The 23,104-nt window shown below is 34.2% G+C and overlaps 2 protein-coding genes and 2 non-coding genes across 4 annotated transcripts; 2 read left to right on the top strand and 2 right to left on the bottom strand.

Annotated features, from left to right (window-relative positions):
• Positions 1 to 245: 245 nt before the first annotated feature.
• Positions 246 to 386, top strand: LOC127843298 (U4 spliceosomal RNA). Its single transcript, XR_008032206.1, has one exon. It is a non-coding gene; the product is annotated as a U4 spliceosomal RNA (small nuclear RNA).
• A 3,644-nt stretch (positions 387 to 4,030) lies between these two features.
• LOC127842338 (NF-kappa-B inhibitor alpha-like) lies at positions 4,031 to 7,064 on the bottom strand. The gene is made up of 2 exons (XM_052371794.1): positions 5,256 to 7,064; positions 4,031 to 4,962 (listed from the first exon to the last, which is right to left on the bottom strand). The coding sequence occupies exons 1-2, from the start codon at positions 6,526 to 6,528 to the stop codon at positions 4,952 to 4,954; spliced, it is 1,284 nt and encodes a 427-aa protein (XP_052227754.1). The 5' UTR covers positions 6,529 to 7,064; the 3' UTR covers positions 4,031 to 4,951.
• Positions 7,065 to 11,445: 4,381 nt separating this feature from the next.
• Positions 11,446 to 11,586, top strand: LOC127843290 (U4 spliceosomal RNA). The gene has a single exon (XR_008032199.1). It is a non-coding gene; the product is annotated as a U4 spliceosomal RNA (small nuclear RNA).
• A 5,223-nt stretch (positions 11,587 to 16,809) lies between these two features.
• On the bottom strand, positions 16,810 to 19,909 carry LOC127842342 (NF-kappa-B inhibitor alpha-like). The gene is made up of 2 exons (XM_052371805.1): positions 18,125 to 19,909; positions 16,810 to 17,456 (listed from the first exon to the last, which is right to left on the bottom strand). The coding sequence occupies exons 1-2, from the start codon at positions 19,188 to 19,190 to the stop codon at positions 17,446 to 17,448; spliced, it is 1,077 nt and encodes a 358-aa protein (XP_052227765.1). The 5' UTR covers positions 19,191 to 19,909; the 3' UTR covers positions 16,810 to 17,445.
• Positions 19,910 to 23,104: the final 3,195 nt, after the last annotated feature.

Genomic DNA, 23,104 nt, shown 5'->3' with positions numbered 1-23,104 from the left:
GCGACCGTATCCAATACGTGTTCTAGCTTGTGACGGGAAGACGACGAAATAAAGACAAATTATCGAAATAAAGGGACGCAATCCTATAACAAAATATGGAATATTTTGGACGTGTATTTTTAAGACAGAGATTTTCTTTTTTATATAATTGTTAATGATTTAAAGACGCTGTCAATTTCATATATCTTTAAATTCCGCTTTGTTATATTAGATTTGCATATATTGTTTTCTCTGTAGCTCTCAGTAGCTTTGCGCAGTGGCGGTACCATAGCCAATGAGGTTTATCCGTGGCGTGGTTATTGCTAGTTGAAAACTATACCCAATACCCCGCGCCGACGCCCTGAAATATGGGCGGCGAGTGCAATTTTTTAACGTCCTTACGGGGACTGTTAATAATCGATAATCTTACACATAAGATGTAAAAATGAAAAGTATATTATTAAAACAACAACACCAGTAAAGGTTTTTATGGCAAACACAGTGCGTTTGAATCAGCATTGAGATGGCATAATTTTAGTAAAACGCACGGGTACAACATATTCGGTGACGTGACTTCTCGACCATACTATATTCTATAACTTTTAAGAAATATTCAAACAATATATTCATGATAGGGAATGCTTGTAAGTAATTATTCATGATAGGCCATTGCTTATTAGAACTACACTTAATTTATGTTGGCTTGCGTGGTACGATTTTAAGTTACTCTGTTAAATTGTCACACGCACGCGTCTCTACGGTAACGTTGACTTCGCTGCAGTAACTACAGCAGTTTAGCTTTAAATCTTCATTTTAACCCTTTAATTAATACATTTTATTATAATATGTATATCAAAAATATGTTTCAACGCATATTATGCGTATCGAAGTTGATATCATTTTCGAGGAGTGTATTTGTTACGGAAAATATTCTGCAAAAGGAGGGATTTCCTTGTTTTTTACTGATGTCGCAAGTCAACTCAAATAGTTTCATGGACTTACATGACACTTGCCTGTTTACAAAATGTAATTCTGTATTAACCAACATGTGAAACAAAAGTGATTTTTGAAAAACACGTATCGTGGAAATCACATGCATGTTACAAGACAATAAAGGGAACATAGGAATGTCATTTAAACCAACAAAAATGCAATCCTGTTTTCTACTGTTTCATATGTACAGATATTTTTGTTCTTGTGCTGAGTCGTGCCAATCTTTATAGCATGACATATATTTCATGAGCATTTGATATTCATATTTATGTTGAACAAAGAGTACGGATCTTGTTTGCACGGTACGATGGATCGCCATTTTGAGCGACCTTTACAACAAAATTCAGCAAATATTTTAACAGGATTCACATGCAAAATCAAAAATAATAATATGGTGTTTAAAACGATATATACAGTCAGACATTAAAATGTAATCAAACCAAAACTTTGCAACAAAATCCACTCATACTTGTTGAAATTAAGTTCCTGTTTACACTTCAGCGTTTTGGTACGTTGTAAAGTATTACAAAACGACATCATGTTCTCAATAATTATGTTCCTGGTCAAGAAACAGTGCGCACGTACTGTACTCCTATAGAATAGTGCAGTTTTTCAATATAATACCTTATGTATGTACACACCTGTACATCACTTAATCATGTACATGTAGTGATAATTTTATGTGAGTATGAGTTTGGCATCATAGCTATGGTATGTTAGTTTATATTGAGAAGTTGTTTTGTCAGTTCCTTAAAATGATGCATATAATTAGAAACTTAATCATCAGGCCATTGGTGACACTACTTAGTCAATTTCTTATAAAATTGAAAACAAAACTTATCACATTGACAGTTATGTGCTCCTCGAATCGTTCGTGTGCTTATTGCCATAATAGTTCGATGCTCATCTGATGTGTCCCTGCTTCACAGTGCAATCTGTATGAAAAGCTCATTTGCAATAGACAGGCATCATGTAACAATGGATTTGAGACGAAGTAGTTAATAAATTTCTAAGAAAACAAGTGTTACGATACGTATGTACTTTAAACATTAATTATTTCAAGACATAGATGTGAGTCGAGAGATAGTATATGAATCTAAAACTCTAAAAGACTATTATGATCATTCGAAAATGTTGGACGATCGTCTAACTCAGATCAAAATTATCAGATAAAAGTCTCTAAGTAAAATCCTGTGATTCAGTATACACTTGATAACCTATTACATATCTCATCATGAAACATCATGTTTACTCAACTTATCATCGAACATACACGGTCTAAGGATTTATTTAAGTCAAGGAGGATAACATCTGGTTTTCCCATAGGGGAATACGGGCAATGGGCTGACTTTCAAATAATTCAACGTTTCACACAGAAGGCATTCTAAGATCTCATATAGTATGTTAAATGCATTGAATTGCATTGAATTGTATTTGAAAAATCTCGTTACCATAATTCTGTATATAAATAGGCAGACTTCACATGCTAATCTTAGATGACACTTTACGCACATGCATTAAACCCCTTTTTCACAGAGCACGACTCAAATGTAAGTATAAAGAAGCCCCAGACTTGCAAAATTGTGTTAATTTAAGAATTTCACCATACTTGTCAAAACGAACATTGTAAATGAGGCCCCGAACAACGTTATTACATTACACGACACTAACTCACTGTTTGGTGAGCAGTGACACCCAAGGCAAATATTTTAACGCACAGTTGTAACTCAACATAGAAACGAATGTGCTGAATTCGTGTATACATGAACATTTTGTACGGGACTGTTAATTATTCGTCATAGTCGTCATCGTCATAGTTTCTGTAAAAATGAAGAGGTTCAGACAACGGAGAAAAAGGGACTCTTTCAAACAGGCACTTCTTTCGACCACGGAGGAATACAAAATGATTTATTGTAATGTAACCTGTATGCTTTGGAACAACTGCACTTGTTTGATATGACATTAATATCACATCTGCACTTGGAAACTGCCAATTAAGTCACACAAATCGTTCTAAAAAAATAAAGTCATGAAATGAAGTAATTAAGATTCTTTTCTTGGAAATTACAATTGGATTGGTATTGAAACATATTTTTGTCTCTTGTCCAAATTATTTACAATTAGCAATGCCGATAAAAATACGAAATGCTCGTCTGACGATGATTGCTGTTAGCCGTCATAGGCATGCAAACAAATTAAATGAGTTTATCTTAATTTTATGCTAGTCAATTTGATAATACAACTGGAAACACAATGACGGGATCCCCACAATTACATAATTAGGAGCTTTGTATATGCATTGTTTTAATAGTACTTTATCTAAAATTTCGAACTTTTGGTCATGATAAGATCCTTTTTAAGAATTTAAATACATCACATATATGTCCATAGTTGTTAACAAGTTGTAGTCCGTGAGTATGTGTGAACCGTTAAAATGTGTGGAACGCAAGACTATGTGAATCGTGATAATGTGTGAACCATGCGAATGTGTGAATAATAGCAATGTGTGAACCGTGAGAATGCGTGAACCGTGAGAATATGTGAACCGCGAGAATATGTGAACCGCGAGAATGTGTGAACCGCTTACGGAGGAAAATTCGGAAGTATCGATGGAGTAAGTTAACTGATCGCCATGATATGACACTAATACTGTTAAATATGGTCAAACAAATACACGTGTATTTACACGATTTGTTTGGACTTTGATCGCATGCATATTGGTCATATATGTACCTTTATGTGATACGTTTGCCGGTGCCATAATGTAATCGTATTTAAACGGATATATGTGAATTTAACATCATCACCCATATAATATGGCCAAGATTTTTTTTAAAGTTAGATCTGTATTTGTCTGTCATGTTTTCGTTTGTGTCTTAACTAGTTCGTTCAGAGTTGGTGTTGTTTTCTGTAATTCACAGAGAATCAAATTTGAGTGTGCAAATACAATGTGCATAGATTTCAAAGTCATATTCCATACGATAGTGTTTAGTGCACATGCCAAAAACAATACAAAGATCGGAACAGATGTACAGAAAAAGATGGAATGACAACACTCGCTTCCTTCAGATATACTAGGCAAGCTTCACATGTATGACAATTTGAATCTAGAATTTACGAGTAACGTTTTTCCAATCGACAAATTGAATCTGGTGAAATTGTACAATATGTGACTCTAAGTATGAAACCGATACAGTGAACGTTTTTTCTGTTTTAATTGAGTATCACACAGTTACATTTTCTATCTGCATGTATTGTTTGTGCAACGTTACTACTATTTTATATACAAATAACAAATATATATAAATTCATACAATCAACAAAAGTAATGATAACAACATAGTACAATTGATCTGCGCAGTAGCATCGCCATTGGTCATAAACCTGATGAAATTTAGTGTACATATTCGATATATGTGATTACGTTCACAAAATCACGAATGCACATATGGTTAAATTAGATACTAAAATAGTTCAAACATCAAACACTTGTATTGTTTCAATTGGTATCACAATAGTATACACATACAAAACAGAACCTATTTTTTGTGCTGCCGTACGCTGGTGTCAGAGTTATGTTTGTCATCTGCATGACATGGCCGTAACCTTGACCTTTATGTATGCATTAATGCACAAAGTCATGTATAATTATCATTGAATAATTATACTATTTCCATAACAATGAGTGTTATGGTAACGTACGTTTAGATATCAGTTCAATTTTACAAGTCATACATTAGCCACAGCTAAGTCAGTCACGTGACTTTCTTGACGTGCCGGGAATCGCATTGTTCCGTCATAGAACATGTTGGAGGCTTGGTCAGTCACATGACTTGAATGACGCGCCGGGAATCGCACATGTCCTTCATAGAACATGTTGGAGACTGGGTCGGTCACATGATTTGATTTGTTCGTGGGCCATCGTATCTTCTTCCAAAATAGTATATTGGAGAAGTAGATACCAAGATCCAGTGACCTCTCACTCGCTGTCTGCAAAAAATAAGCCCATGATTAGCACAACAAAACGCAAGTTATTCCGTTTTATATGAAAGCTGGACTATGAGGACAATGTTCAACAATTTTACATAGGATAACAAATTAACGACGGGTGATCCTATCCGGAATGCATAAATAAAGTACTGATTTCTAGAATAATATGATAAGAATTTTAACGAATTGAGTTCTCATCATGCATCATAAACAACAAAATTGAATTGTGAATAAATTATATGCACAAAATTATATCAACCATTTTACCAGCAAATAAAATTATGCGTATGTACCTGTATTGTCATTGTAAAAATCATCATTATCGCCATCTTCGCTATCATCATTGTAATCGGAAGGAACAACGGAAACTTTGAACATGGGGCAACGCCGAAGATGATCAACCACATCGGCTCTCGTTGCCCTACTTCCGTATGCTAGTTGTGCCGGTGTTTTCCGCGTAAAGGTCCGAGAATCCACTTTTAGTCCGCAGTACTTTATCAAACATGTGATCATGCTTTTATCACCAGTCTCCACAGCGAAGTGTAGAGCGGTGCGGCCACTCTTTCGGTCATGAGCGTTAATGTTTGTCCCGTTTTCTAGCAGAACCTTCACAAGTTCAATGTTACCGTTCAGAACAGCAGTGTGAAGACAAGTTTGACCTTGGTTGTCGTAAAGGCTAACAGACCGCGTGATTTCGTCGTCTTTGGTTTCGAGTAATGCCTTTAGGATTTCTACGTCACCGTTTCCACAGGCAATGTGTAAGGGCGTACGTAGTTGGTTATCCTGAAGAGTTGTCCGCGCTCCCAACCTTAGTAGAAAACGCACAATATCAGTCCGTCCTGTAAGCACTGCCAGATGTAGAGGTGTCTGTCTGTGCTGGTAATTTTGATGATTCAAAACATCATGATCAGGGAATCTGTTCAAAACAGTATGTATTATCACTGAGATTTGTTCTATTGAATATGTACATATGATTGCCAAATGGAGGGGTGAATCACCGTCCGCATCTAGACATGTATTAGTGAATACGTGTTGTTCCTGTTCCTCTTTTACGTTGCCAAGTTCGATTCCATCGGATAAATCTTCCTTAAAGTGTTCCTCGCTTTCACCCTTTGTGGAAACACTGGCTTTTGACAAGTGATGTGCGCCAAGAATGGAGCTCGACACATTTTCATGCGCAAGGCATTCTTCTGTTACCGCTAGCGAGTCTTTACAATCATTAGTGAATACTTTTATGTGATATTTGTCTAACTCATCATTGTGGACATTACAGAGTTCCTCGGTTTTATGTTCGATTAATCGGTCATTTAAGCCGAAATCACTAAATCTCTGTGTTACATCTTCTATTTCTTGGAAGTTGTCTTTCTGTTGTTGTGGCTCTTTTTCTTTGCTACGATCGATTTCAGCCGATAAATGTTCTTTAAAGTGTGATTTACTTTCATCCCTAGTTTCATCACTTACTTTTGAATAATGATGTGGTGTAAGAATGGAACCCGACACTTGCCTATGTGTAGGGCATTCGTCTGTTTCCACTAGCGAGTCTAAATCCGAATGTTTCTTATCCATCTTTATGTTTGACGGTGCAAAGAAGTTAATTTAATAAAGCCAAAAACAATTGTGTAATGACCAAAAATTCTGTACGAATGTTAGTTACAGTTCAAATGGTTTGGATTACATACTGTCTGAATGTAAAATAACCGTGTGTACAACTGGTATTTCTATTGGGATTTCCCACTTTCGAAATCCAAATGCTCCTTTTGATACATACATTGTGGAATGTTTACTGTATGTTCTAACAACGTATTACACTTCTATCATAAAAATAACATTACAAGTTGTAAAGTAAAGAAATATACCGGTTTTCTGAAAAATCGTTGTCTAAACAACAATTCCAAGGTCACACCAATGTTATTATTTGAATATCCGGTGTGTGTTTTCGCGTATTTCACATCGGAACAAACGCAACACAATGCGAATCGTTAACTCAGTACTTGGGTAATTTGTAAATTTCTCGAATAATTGTAAACGTGTGTAGATTTCTCTTTTGAGCTTAGTTAATATTTTAACTTCCTGATTAAGTTTGAATGACGTGTGCATTGTGTGCCCTTTATCGGCCAATTCTTTATCTATTTTTTACAATAGAGCTATTTCTAATTAAAATTCAAATACTCACATCTTTCATTATTATTGTATTTACCTACAACGAAAACTATATCACAATAAAATTGATCTATATTTACTTATTTTATATTTTGTAGACTATTTATCGAACGCAAAATACTTAACTCATCGTGATTAATTGTCATATGCACTTTTTAGTTGTTCGCTTGCGAACAAATAATGTTACTACAATAAACTTCAAGTTGGTCTGCTCTTAACTATGCTAAGAACGATAGCCACCGCATCTGCCTGTGTACACTGATTAGCCTGTTTATCTGTACATTACCTGTACACTGCAGACAGTGAGTGTGTGTATGTAATCAATAGTGTTTTACAACTTGTCCGACGACATTGGCCAGTTTGTCATTGAAATCTGTACATATTGGCTGCGTTCATGGAAAACGGGGCTTAATCATATCAAATAAGTGGTGTCATGTGCACACTGATTAGCCTGGGCAGTGCGCACAAGCTAGTTAAGGACAACGCTTTCTGATTTTATGGTGTTTTTCGTTTTAAGAGAGTCTCTGGTACTGGGGTGACAATAAATGCATATGCATTATGCCCTGTTTTCCCAAAATGAAGCTTAAATTATCTTTTCTTTTAATGATTTGAAAATAAACAAGATAAAAATGACAATAACTTCAAAGTAACCTCGCTGACAATGCAAATAAACAAAATCTGTTTAAAATCAAGTAAACAACCAATGAGTTCTAATTTTTTACCTTGTGGCATTTTTAGTAAACCCCTAGAAGGGACCTTTTCACAGTTTGTCATTAAATGCTTAATATTGATAAATGTAAACATTGGATCTTAAAGTTCCATAAACAAAAACAAGAATAAAATTAAAGAAACAAAAAAGTTACCCTCATCCGGGCTCGAACCACTGACCCTGGAATAAAAGTCTATCGTTTAGACCACTCGGCCATCCGTGCTCATACAATGATAGATGTATTTTATACTTAATATAAGCAATCCTCGTGGTATGAAAAAACATAATGACAACAACAGAACTCTCCAAATTATAGACTTGCATATTGAATGAGTTCAATACCCTGTCAGATCTTACATCATGAATAACTTACAGGTTTAGTGCTTGCCTGTTAGCCTGTAGCCAATAGATTTAAGCTCAGAAAACTAAATTTCAAAAGTTGGTTACAGTTGGGCTAAAAAGCTTGAAACAACTGAATCCATTTAAATAGAATACAAATCGGCGACTGTGTTTCAATTAGGCATAGGAAATTATTCAATTCCGGCTCACAACAAGACATGATGCATTAAAAGTCTGTCATGTCGGCAAAATGGTTGCTCAATAATTAAAAGAAAATAAATAGAGTATTAGATACACATAACACAACATGTACATGATTTTAGGCTTGTTATTCTTTAGCAAGGCAACCAAAATTCTAAAGATGGTTGCCAGTGCAACAACCAATTGCGAAAAAGAGACATATTGTTGTTATTTTGTCTTAGTTATCTCTATAACATAAATATGAGGATAAACAGTGCACCCATATCTCAACCTGTGCTTTATGGCGCACTGTTTATAAAAGTGAATGGGTTGTGTTCATTTCAAACTTTCGGTATAAATAGCTATAACATAATTTTGAAAACTGACTTGCGTCAAAGATTATGCATTAGCGAACAACTTCAGTGCCTTCAGCGCTTTGATTAAAGGTATTTCATCACAATGTGTTTTATGAGATAAGAATTGACATCCATGCGTTTTGAGAACAATTTTGATAATCGGAAACACCTGCTCTACTTTTATAGTTAAAGCTGGACAGAACCGAAATCGATACGATGTTAATGAATACGCCGTATTTGCCTATTCAACCTGTTCAACGTAGGCTATATATTATAGTAGTACATGTTTCACATACTTTAAGGTGTTTCCTTATATATGTTTCACACATCTTCCACATTGTAAATAGTAAATGTATATCAAATGTGTGTGTTACTTTATTCTCATGCTATTCCATTTAGTTTTCTTACTTGTTTTTTTTATCTCGCCAACGATTTTGTTCGATATGAGCGTTCTAAAATCCCATATAGAACTCTTTTTTTCGGATAACAACTCTTGCTATTGTACTTCTTTATCATGATTGTTATTTTGCTCCTCTATAATCATTAGTTATATTTATGTTTATTTTTGGAACATGTAACAAAACTGTCAGCCAATTTGTGAACAGACACCTTTAAGCGGATATGAAAGATGTTTACGTAACATCTAATGTAACATTAACGAGCCTAGTATGTATTGATAGCATGATATGTTGCCCGATAAAACATTTGGGGGTTTAACAGTTATTTACACGCATTATCTTCCTTCCCTTCTGGTATCATATTTGCAGTTTGAATTTGAAACCATTTGGCATAGATCGAGCAAAATGTATAACCTAAATTCAACTAAGCAAATTACACGACCGACTTAAACAATGAAAGATAAAATCGTTCATTTATTCTCGTTCGAAAAACTTGTACATCTTTAAACCGTGTGTAACGCATTTGAGTGATAATCTCCAAAATATGTGTAGTACTAAAATGGCGTTAAATAAACGTGGTTAATACGCTTGAAAGGTAAAGTAGTAGTGCAATACATTGGTCCAAAGGTGACATGTTCAAATTCCGATGAAGAAAAAAATACTGTATTAACCTTCTTTTTACATTATAAATGTTGCATATTATTCAAAATATTATAGTTTTGGAAAATACATCTTCCACTAATTCTGTGAGCATGTCTCTTTATCTCAAAGCTCGTGACCCAGATTAAAGATCCGGTGCGGAAAGTGTAACTAGAATAAAATGGAAATATATGTTGAAATATGTATTCGTCGCAATGCATGAGTGTAAATATTATTATTTGTTTAACCTTAATTACTCATTTAGTATTTACGCATGTTTATGCTGAGTAAAAGTGCAATACTTCAGAAACAATATTAAAATTTAGTCAAATTCAACTGTTTTAGTATCGTTCAGCCATTTGCGGTAAAATGTGCATGTATGTGTAAGAACAATGAAACTGCTGATATAAGGATACAAATTCTTGTTGAAACCGTAACACCATTCAGGCGTTCTCAATTCACTCTGGTTATTTTGTGAGTGCTTCCCAAATTGTCATCTTATAAAAATGTCGATCGATTCACGTTTGGGGTAATGACACATCACTTGTTTCGCTTTTATCAAAGTAGTACTGTTAAATCCAATATTTAAAAACAAATTTTGTTTGGGTTTACACTTACCGGTAACTCAAAATTGTTTTTACTTTGCTGTGTCGATATGATAGCATATTTTTTCCAAAACTGTTTCGTATGCTCTCATAATGACTCATTTCAGTCTTACTTTATGTGTTTCGCATATCATAATATAACTCCACATAAGTTTTGCAACTCAACATAATTTTTCAAGAAAACGTATGCTAATCGGTTTATTACCGACTCAGTAATTTTCATGATTATACGTGACTCAGTAGGGTGTTGGTTGTATACTTACACAGCAAAGCAGAAAGAGACTGTACATGTACCATAGATACACGGCGAAACGTAGTTTTGTCCCTTATTAATTAAACTGTTTGGAAGACGTTTCCGTTTTCAGTAATTAGCTACTTTCACATGATTTCATCAAATTGTACTAAAGCAAAATTGAATTAACGCAGTTAAAGAAAATACTTAATTGAAATAGGGTGACATAAATCAAAACGTCTTTCACACAACGCAAACATTAGACAAGCAAACGTGTCTGACCAAACACATACAGTTTCAATGAAACCCTTTTTTCTAATGTATGGATCAATAACGTAGACAGGTGCGGCTTTTTATATAACATCTACAGCTTTCTTTTTTTCATGTTCACCACTTCATCACAAAAAAAATGGTCGAAACCAATATACTTGTACACGACAGTACATATATTTCCCTGTTTACGTTCGTTTCATACCGAATTTAAAATAATGATTTTAACAGGGAAAAACGTCTCTCAATACGTCGTCGCGTATAATGACAAAGTAACACTGGTATATATTAGATTGAACATTTTGGTAAGAAAAATATTCTTAATAAATAAATTGTTTTAAGTATTCGATTAAGATTGCTAATGTTAACGCAGTAAACGCTACCTACGTAAAACCTCTCAGTTGTCTCCTTTTTATAAAAGGGGCGTAATTTCAAATATTGTAATTAAATCAAATATTGATTATGAAATGAAATGTGTGTATAGGACAATTTTTGGTAATAAACAATTATAAGGTTTAATAAATTCGTGATTAATGTAAATAATCAGATTAAAAAAAAAAAGAGTTACAAAAATCTCTTAAACGTGCATTCCATCAGCTTTGCGCAGTGGCGGTACCATAGCCAATGAGGTTTATCCGAGGCGTGGTTATTGCTAGTTGAAAACTATACCCAATACCCCGCGCCGACGCCCTGAAATATGGGCGGCGAGCGCAATTTTTTAACGTCCTCACGGGGACTGTTATATATAAGTAATGTAACAAAGAAGAAGTCACAAACATGTATTGAAACGAACATTTTACATACAATCAATGCACATCTGCCTGTCAAACAAAATGCTTTGAAATCAGCAATGATTTGATTTCAGAAAAAAACAACATAGAAACGAGATGATCGGTTACGATCTATTGACCGTATCATAGTATGTTTGTTTAAGATGCTCCCAATCTGTACCGTTACACTTATAAATTATAACACGCATTACAGTTACGTTTACTTCTGTACCGTATCGACAGCAGTTTAGCTGTCTTCATCTTCATCTTCAATTTTAAAACTTTAATTAATACATTTTATTATGATATGTTTATCACTTATAATACGTATGTTACAATTCATGTTATGAGTATCGGTGGGGATGTCATTCTCGAGGAGTGTATTTGTTACGCAAATTATTCTGCGGTACGAGGGATTTCCTCGTTTTTTTTAACTGACGACGCACCTCAACTGTGATAGTTTTCTAGACATACATCAAACGCATATGTTTACGAAACAGTATGTATTAAATTAAGAATGAACCGACATGTGGGCCAAGAGTGATATTTGGAAAACACGTATCGGGAAAATCCACTGCATGGTACGAGAACGTTAATCGCAATCGTTTGATATGTTCACAGTGTAAATCTATTTTGAAAGAAATGTATTTCATGAGAAGTTTACATACATGCTACTGTTCAACAAAAAAGTATGGAGCTTGTTTAGGCGGTGCTATGAATGCCCATTTTAAACGACCATTACCATCACATTAAACCCATTTATCAACGTTAATTCATTCGATTTATCATCTTTAAAACGATACATACAGTGACCCTTTTAATTGAAATAAAACCAAATCAAACCAAAAGTTTTTCTAGCAAAATCCACTCGTACTTCTTTGTATTTAGTTCTTTTTCGGCGTCAGCTGTATACGCCAGCTTTTCACCTTAGCCTGACCTTTGTTAGCGTCCAATAGAATTCAAATAAAACTTCCCGCGGCCAAGTACAGATGAATACACTTCATTGACTGCATTGGCTGATTTGATAATACCACTAGAACATTGGAAACATGTCCGCGTCTTTGTAACACTGTTTTACTGCGTGTTCAGCATGAAACAGTTTTATCTCTAATAAAAAGGCTTTATAGATAGAACAGTTTTACACTCAATCTCGACATCAATACAGTTTGTGCGTACATCTTTTATTTTCAGAGGATTTTCAGCGCGAGAACGTTGTGTACTTAAAGGCCATGTTCTCATATTTAGTACTGACTTCCATATTCCTGACAACATGTTATATGTAAAAGTATAAAGAGCAGTGGAAGCGATGCCTCACTTTAATGTGTTGCATTTCAACCCGCGAGGTATAAGGGGTCAGTTCGCGGTTAGCGTGTTTGAATGTCAGAGTTTATATACAGGTCAGACCTTCTGTGCTGTTCGGAGTTCGCGGTCAGTTATATAATAGTTATATAATAAAGACGCTATAGCGTGAACTAGGTGAACCGGAATTTTCTTTACCACCAGAAAGATGTGAAATGAAGATATCCAGCGATATTATTTTATGGCATGTCAATAATAGATTCTTAATGTGTTTTCAACAATACCATGATAAATATTATTTTTAATTAATTAACAAGAATTATTCCATCATATTTACTAATGTATTATTGCAGCATATTGACTAATGTATTAAGTATGAGCGCGATGATTCTCGATACTGTTAATAATCGAATCAAATACACGTAGCAATTCCCGATAAACCACTCAAACAGGTTTGTTCGAAGAACGCGCGTATACATATTTAAAATATGTACGGAGACTTCGCGTGTGGCCGGTTGACTTTGGTTTTCTTTTTTGTATCTATAGGTGTATGACCAGCAATATGTAATAATGTAAAATAAGCCGCGAAAACTCCGCGTAACATCCCGTACTGCGTTTGATGCAGCTAAAAACTGCACAGAAAAAGATATTAGCTATCCTTGATCTCATTCATTTAAATCTTTACCTTCCATAAACTCCAACCACAATCAACGCCGTATATCTTTTTTAAAGATATTTCTTGTTTACACTATCCGTGATTTTGTCCCATATACGTTGTTAAGTGTTAAAAAATCAAAACTAGTTGATGTTATTATGCTCCGGGTAAAGAACCATATATTAAGTATTGTGCTGCTATAGACTATTGTAGTTGTGCAATACATTCCGTGTTATGTACACAATTATACATCACTTAGACATGTAGCGATAATTAAATATGAATCAAGGTTATGTTGTCATTGCAATGATGGTTTATATTGAATAGTTGTTTTATCAGTTCCTTAAATAATACACACATGTGTAAACTTTATAAACTCTATCGCAATGCCACTGATGACATTTCTGCGTTATTTTGCTGTAAAATTGCACATTAAAATTTATGACATTGATAGTAATGTGCTCGTCGAATCGTTCATATGTTTGTTTTCAGTGTAGTGTGATGCGTCATCCGATATTTTTTTCAAAGCATAGCAATATCTATGAGGAGTTTAATTTATTCCATCAGTTTACAATGTATTGGAAATTAAGTAGCTAATCTATGTCTTAAATAAATACTTATGGTAATTTAAATATTACATTATTTTCAGACAGTGATGAAAGTTATGAGACAGAAAATAACACTAAACTTCCCAATCTGTTATAATTAATGTCTTTCAAGAATTTTGGGCGGACGTTTAACTCATGTCAAAAGATCCTATACAATTACAAATTAAAATTATTTTATGTTCATATTGGTAACCCATTATACATCTCATCATTATATAGTATTATAAGCATTCTGTTTACTCAACTATTCATAAAACAGACATGGTCTAAATGAATTTTATGATTTCAATGAAAATTAACTTATGTTTTCCATAGATGCAGTGCAAGTACGGGGCATGGGATGGTTTTCACAAACTCGTAATTTTATTCTAAGTTCCACTTTAACGTAATTTTAAGATCACATTTTGTATGTGAAATGTATTGAATTTAGTTTGACATATCTTACAAACTGAACATTACCAGCTATATTTAGTAATTAACAACATTAGACTGTATGTTAATGTAAAGATGAATTAGCCCGAAAATATTGTAAATTTAAGAAATTTCCTTTTTTTTCACTAAAGAACATTGTTAATCATGGCCCGAATGGAGATATTTATTTATTTATGTTCTTTACAAGACAGTAACTCCACAGTACTTGGTGAATAGCAATGCATGTTGTTTCACACAAGTCAAATCTAACGCCCAATTCTATTACATCATACAAACTTTCATGCTTAATTCATGTAAACAGTAACATCTCGTGAATGGATGTCAAATATCAAATATTTAAATCGAAATATATACTGGTAAAATGTAAGTTGCAGCTTATATCATATTGACCTATTTGTGGTTTTTGTTTCGATTTAACATATTGACAGTATTTCCGTTTAATGAGCTGGAACATGTATATGTTTTTGTTGTAAACCTCAATAGTGAAGTTGTACTTGGAAACATCAAAACTACTAACTCTAATTCGTACTAAAAATCAAGTCATACAATGAAGTCAGTGGTATTCTTCCTCAGAAAATTCAAAATTTACTGGTATTGACATTCATGTTAGTCACTTTCCCTAATAATTTAATATTACCGATGACGAAAATTAATCTAGAATGCTCGTGCTTACAATGATTACTGTTAGTCGTCATGTGTAAGTATATAATCTAAATGAGTTTATGGAAAGTTTATGTAAGTCAACTTGGTACAACTAGAGCCCTAGCATTGGGATCCCAAGATGACATCACTACGAGCTGTAGATATATTGTTTAACCCATTTATGCCTAGTGGACTCTCCCATCCTTCTAAATTGGATCAATTTATTTGCTAAATTAGGGATGTCTAGTATATTTATTTCTATATTTAGAATATTTCTTACAGAAATTCCTTTAAGCAAACAGCGCAGACCCTGATGAGACGCCGCATCATGCGGCGTCTCATCTGGGTCTACGCTGTTTGCCTATGCCTTATTTCTAGACGCTAGGCATAAATGGGTTAAATAGAACCTCATCTAAAATTGAGAAATTTTGGTCTTGACATGATTCTTTTTAAGAATTAAAATCTAGCATATGCCCACATTTTCCAAAATTAATACGCACGTTGAACCAATTGTATTCACTTTGCTTTAGCCGCATGTCGTTCACTTTGCTTTAGCCGCATGTCGTTGAGTTATAGTGCATGATAATGTGTGAACCGTGAACATTTGAGAACCATCAGAATGTGTGAACCGTGAGAATGTATGAACCGCTTACAGGGGAAAAGTGGGGTGTACCGATGAACTTGATTAACTGAACGCCATCACTCTAATACTGTTAAATACGGCGAAAACAAACGTTTTTTGATTTTGTGATGTGAACGTTATTTTGGCATGGCTTTTAGTAAAGTACGAAATCACAGTTTTATTTCGGTACGGTTGTTGACAGTTCTTGCATACTTTTAATTATTTGTATGACTTAAATTGGGTATCATCATCATTAATGGAATAGATATTGTTTAACATGTGTAATCTACATATACTGGTAAAAATTTTAATATAAAAAGCAGTTATGTATTGGTATATCTGTATAATTTCCTTTCCCATGATATAACAGTATTAGCCTTTACAATCATTACTTTGCTTTCAGAATAATTTTTTTGCCTTTGCAAAAACATATTTGCCGTAACAAAAATACATTTGCCTTCATCAATGATATATTTAACTTTAAAATGAGATATTACCGCTTACTATTTTAAAAGTGCCCTTACCATAATGAAATTGCCTTCATTACAATATCTTTCCCTTCGAAGGATATATTTTCGTTCTTAATAAAATTTGCCTTTAAAATGATATATTTGAATTGATAAACATTACCTATATAATATGGCAAAGTTAACTCAAATAAGATGCGAATATGTCTTTCGTCTGTATCTCCACTATAAATGAATAGATTTAAAAGTCAGATTCCATTCGATCGTGTTTAGTGCACATGACAAAACACATTCAACGACCTGAACAGATGTACAGATAAAAATGGAATTGCAACGTATGTAAACCAAGATACACATGTAAGGAAATAGGTATCTAGAATGTAAGAATAACTTCTTCGCCAATCGACACCATGAATCTTGTAAGATTCTGCTATAGATTACTATACTTATTAAACAAAATATAGTGAACGTTTTGTTTTTAATTTAGCAACACACAATTATTTTTTCTATCAATATTTCTGTACAACATTTCTGGCATGCTACAATATATACAAACATTCAATGAGCAAATTAATGAAACAAACATATCGGATTTGATCTGAACAGCAGCATAGTCATTGGTCATAAACACTTATTAAATGTACTGTGCATATTCGAGACATTCACAAAGTCATTATTTCATATATGCTTACCTAAGTCGCGGAAATAGATCAAACACTATTATGTGTTCCATTGGTGGCACAATAAATGACACATACAAAACAGTACGTATTGTGCTGATGTTGTATTATGTTGTCAGAGTAACGTTTGACATGCACGTGGCATGACCGTTACCTTGACCAAATGGCCTATATATATGCATTTATGTACAATGTCATGTATTTTTATCTTGGAATATTTTTACTATATCCTTCATAATGTAGCTTGTTATAACGAAAGTTTGAAATCAGTTCTCTGCTATCCAACTCATATACAAGCCACAGCTGAGTCAGTCACATGACCAGATTGGCGTGTGTGTCATCACATCCGTCCACCATAACGACTTGTAGGAGTAGAAGATGCGACGGAATCGCACTTAACTCAGGTGCAGTCACCTTCTGTCACTCGTTGTCTACAAAAAATAAGTCAATTATCAGCCAATTCAATAGAAAAACAAATGTTTATTTTTATGATAACAGTTGAGCAATACAGAATGTATGCGGCAATAAAGTAGGTATTTCTATAATTGTGTGATAAAAAATTAAACACGAAACGAGCTTTCATCATGATCCATAAAGAACATGATTGTGCTAAAATATGTATGTATGCGGCAATAAAGTTGGTATTTCTATAATTGTGTGATGAGAAATTAAACACGAATCGAGCTTTCATCATGATCCATAAAGAACATGATTGTTCTGAAATATGTATGTATGCGGCAATAAAGTAGGTATTTCTATAATTGTGTGATAAGAAATTAAATACGAATCGAGCTTTCATCATGATCCATAAAGAACATGATTGTTCTGAAATATGTATGTATGCGGCAATAAAGTACGTATTTCTATAATTGTGTGAAAAGAAATTAAGCACGAATCGAGCTTTCATCATGATCCATAAAAAACATGATTGTTCTGAAATATGTATGTATGCGGCAATAAAGTAGGTATTTCTATAATTGTGTGATAAGAAATTAAACACGAATCGAGCTTTCATCATGAGGAACATGATTTTTCTGAAATAATATACAAAAAAAGAATATCAACAATCGTATCCGCAAATATAAATATACATATGTACCTTCATCGACATCGTCTTCATCATCATCGCAATCTCCGCCATCATAATTGTCATCGGAAGGACCACATGAGACCTCCAAGATGCGGCAATGCTGAAGATGTTCAACCACTTCGGGCCTCGTTGCCCTTCTTTCGTATGCTAGTTGGGCCGGCGATTCCCCCGCAAATGTCCGAGCATCGATTTTTATTCCTGGGTACCCTTGCAAAAATGTGATCATGCTAATGTCACCGGCCTCAACGGCAAAGTGTAGAGCGGTGCGCCCACTCTTTCTGTCAGGGGCATTAATGTCTGCCCCGTGGTCTAACAGAATGTGGGCTATGTCAAGGTTACTGTGCAGAACAGCAATGTGAAGACACGTTTGGCCTTTGTTGTCGTAGAGGCGTATAGATCGCGTTAGTTTATTTTCATCGGTTTCGAGCAAGGCCTTAAGACTCTCTATGTCCCCGTTTCCACAGGCAATGTGTGCTGGCGTGCGTAGTTGATTGTCTTGAAATGTCGTCTGCGCTCCCAAATCCAATAAACAGTGCACAGTATCAGTACGCTTTGTCAGCACAGCCAGATGAAGGGGTGTCTGTCTATACGAGTCATTTTGATGATTCAAGATATCATGATCAGGGAATGTGTTTAAAACAGTATTTATTAAGCGCGAGATTTGTTCTTTTGAATATAAACATATGATTGCCAAGTGTAGTGGCGTATCACCGTCCGCATCTGTACATGCATTTATAAATACGTCAATGTCATAATTCCCTATGCTTCCAATGAGGAAATCACCTTGTTCCACGGTAGTATGTGTAATTAATCGGTCATTTAAGCTAACATCATTTAATCTCTTTGTTACATATCCCGTTTCTTGGAAGTAGTCTTTTTGTTTCCGTTGCTCTTTTCCTTTGCTGAGTTCGATTTCAGCAGATAAAAGTTCGCTATAATGTCCTTCTTTTTCGTCCGAAGTGGCATCACTTACTTTCGAAATAATTTGTGGTGTACAAACGGAGCTCGACACATGTACATTGGTAGGGCAATCGTCTGTTTCCACAATCGAGTCTAAATCCGAAGGTATATCCATGTCGACTGTTTGATTGTATACAATAGTTTATTTCATACAGCCAAAAGAAAAAAAAATTACATCAAACTCTTAACAACTTTTAGTTTAACTTCAATGGTTTTGATTATATACTGTCTGTATGTAACCATGTTTATTCCTGGAGTTTTCATTGGGTTTTCCAACTTTCGAAATGAAAATTTTTAAACTGAATAATATATTGTGGAATGTTTATTTTCTATTGTAACAACGTAATACACTTCTATAATCCGTATCATTCAATTAAAAAAAAAGTTGCAAATTAAAGAAATGTCATATCCATCTGTATTTTGGCGAGTAATTGTCAAAATTACCAGTCCATGTTCACACACTAGTTATTATTTGAATATCCGGTTCGTGCTTTCGTATAATTCACATCGATATCAAGGCGACGCTTTGCAAATCTTTATTTCAGCATTTCACTTACTTTAAATTCTCTAATTAAGCGTAAAATGCTATTTTGAGAATGGAGTTTCGTTTTTACATTTTAACTTCTTGTATATTTTAACTTCCTGTAACAGTTTGGATCACGTGCCAATTACATGCCCGATATCGGAGATCATGAATCTATTTAAAACACTGTAGACATTTCATTGTTAAAATTCAAGCACTGGCATACTTCATTATTTACTTTATAGACTATATTAATACAATTAACTTCATAGATATTTAATTATATTATCTGTCGTACTCTATTAATAGAGCGTAACATACTAATTCTGATTCAATGCCATATCCGGTTTAATAGGTACTAAATCACAATACTTACAATAAAATATGTTATGACGTACAAGAGTTGACCCCCATTAATTGATTTACTATTCGTGGAAAAGCATTACAAGATAAGTATTGATGCAAAGCATAAAGGGCGTCGGAATTTCAGTGTAAAAGGCACTCAATTAAGTTACATGGAACTTTTTTTTTCTACTGAAAATATTAATATATTGGCCGATTATTTTAAACAAAATAGAAAAATATACTGGTATAACCATTATCTATGATTTTGTGTTATAACCCCCAAATAACCATTATTTATGATGTTGTGTTATAACCCCCAAATAACCATTATATATGATTTTGTGTTGTGACCCCCAAATATTTCATAGTTCATTTTATTTACATTGGTTTCCTTTTTTTTACTGGTATCCGTGTGCAGTTTTCATTTATGGAACAGAACTGTGTAGGTTTAAAAAAATCTGCTTCATCTTGTAAGCGTAATTTCATATTTTTCTCAACTTCAAGGGGATATGATTCTGAACTTATTCTTACGTTGCTCATTTACGATAGGGGTTGTGTACTCATTAATATGAAAACACTGTAAAAGTTTGAAAAAAAAAATGAATGAAAACTGTAAATTGTATAAAGAAGCTGCATTTCACAATACTTTGAAATTCAGTAAAAGATCATAATATATTTATTGCTCCGATATTCATCATTTTCAATAGGGTTCGAGTAATACTGATATAAAAACACTTAACAAGTTTCGAAAGATTCAGACGAAAGTTGTGAAATCTTTTAAACAAGTGGAAATTGTTTATGTTGTCACATTTAATAGAAAAAAATTCTGGACTTATTGTTTCAAAGTTTCTCATAAGGTAAAATGAGGTTAAAATGCTCATTGATATGAAGACACTGTAAGTTTGAAAAGAATCTGATGAAAAAAATGTTGAAATAATCACCTAACCAAACAGTTGTTCACTTTTATTTTTAAATTCAAAGAGACATAATTCTGGACTTATGGTCCGATATTGCTCATATAGAGTTTTGGTTGGGTCCTCTTTGATAAAAAAAAACTGTGAAAGTTTGGGAACAATCGAATGAAAATTTTGGACTGCGAACAAGGATTTCATAATTTCTCAACTTCTAAGGAAGATAACTATGGACGTAATGGTCGGATAATTCTAAAGGGCCCACACCACTTGGATAGTTATACGTGTCGCGCTTTGCGCTCTTTATGTGGTTCTTAAAAAAACTCCGAGGAGTGCTTGACTCTAGGGAAACGGGTTGCTGGGACACAGCTCCTCCTTGATAAGCGGCTGCTTCCTTTATCGCAACTCATTGTTACAATCAATAATACGTGTCGCGCTTCGCGCTCTTTATGTGGTAGTGATAGGCCTATGATAGACAACCATAAAAATACATGGATAATAGATGTGTTTTTTGCATTTATTTGTTAATATAAAAGCATGTGTATTTTTTATAAGATAATTAAGTGATGTAAGAAATTCACCACGTTGCATCCATTAATTTTAATAAAAATGTCCAATTGTAGTAAAATGGATTTTAAAATGTCTACATAAAATAAAGCTTTATTATATTTATTAACCTGACTGAAACAATTGTCAGCCGCCTAACTGTTCCGTTCGTGCCGGAACCCGGGATTAAACGGGGAGGGGGGGGCTTTAGATGACTGTTGCGTAAACAATTTCAGTCTAACGCTCTCCCATCTGAGCTATTCCGGATTACATTCACTTATGTACTGCTATTTGGTGAAGTTGTGTATAGCGATCGTTATTACATGTCTGTTAATAAACTAATACATTGTACGTTTTTGTACCACTACGCCTTCCAATAAACTTGCTTGCGCGATAGGTCGTCAAATATCGTACTACATTGATTCTCCACTAAATAAGCAAATTAGAAAAACCACAAAATAAATACAGTCGAAACTGACCTAACGGCCACTTGAATTTACCGGTCACCTGCAGACAGCGGTCAGTCTGGAATCCCCCCGACGAAAAACACTATATTACACCTGAATTTAACGGCCACCTGTCCATAACGGCCAACGGCCACTATATTCAACTCCGAAATTCATGTTTAAACTGAAATCAACGGTCACGCGTCAATCGCCTCGAGTCGCGAAAATTAAAAACACTGCACATCATTTGTCCGTCTATTTTGCGGTTAAAGCGTTTGATAGCGGTAATTGCCTTTGATATTATAAAAGCGGCCCGCTGCGAGTAAACAAATAATAAGGTGTTGAGAAGGTTTGTTTTCCCGGGATAATTGTGGGGGTTTCTTCAAAAGAAAATATGTCAGAGTTTTTGACACGTTTAAAGTAATAATCGCTAATTAAATGACCGCTAATTAGTACATTTTACTTACAATATTGAGTATCGATTTTAAAGTAAAATTTTCGGATCATTCTTTAAAAGAGCTTTCTAGCGTTCACAACACTTTTAAAAGCAATCGGAATAATAAATCACGGAATAACAATGAGTGGTGAACGTAAGTTTCTCACATTAGAGGAACGAGTCAAGTGTTTGAAACTGTTTGAATATGGAAAAAGTTCGCGTGTAATTGCAAGTGAGCTCTGTGTTGGACGTACGCAAGTGCAGAGTGTGCTTAAGCATAAGCGAGACATTATGTAGGAGTATGAATCGAATGCAAATGTGAGTTTGAAGCGTTGTATTTTGTATGAGGTTATTGAATTAAAATTGCTTTTTGTGTGATGTTTGCGTACGAATAAATTTTAACAAACTGTTTGCGTCTTTTTTTTATTAGAACGGTACAATATCACCGTACTATCGATTTATGAATGCGAATCCGCTCTTTAGACTTGTACGGACGTGACGTCAACGGCACGTGACGAGTTTTATTTATTGAATGATCAAGATGCATGAGTAAACAATTATACTAGCGTTGATAAAGTCATTGCTTTAGTTTAATAACAATACGAAATTAAATAAATCTATAATATATTATTCTGTATTTTTCAATGTACGTAAATTCTGTTATTATGCTTAGTTAACGGCAATGAGCATTTGTTTAACACCGTATGCAAACGACTGGGTGGGGTAACGACGTAGCAATACTACCGACTGACAAACCATCTTAAAATTGTGATCCGAATTCAACGGTCACCCGTGAACAACGGTCACTTTGGTCATTTCCCT

Source organism: Dreissena polymorpha, chromosome 8 (assembly GCF_020536995.1).
Source record: "Dreissena polymorpha isolate Duluth1 chromosome 8, UMN_Dpol_1.0, whole genome shotgun sequence".
NCBI lineage: Eukaryota > Metazoa > Mollusca > Bivalvia > Myida > Dreissenidae > Dreissena > Dreissena polymorpha.
This window is presented reverse-complemented; position numbering and strand designations above follow the sequence as displayed.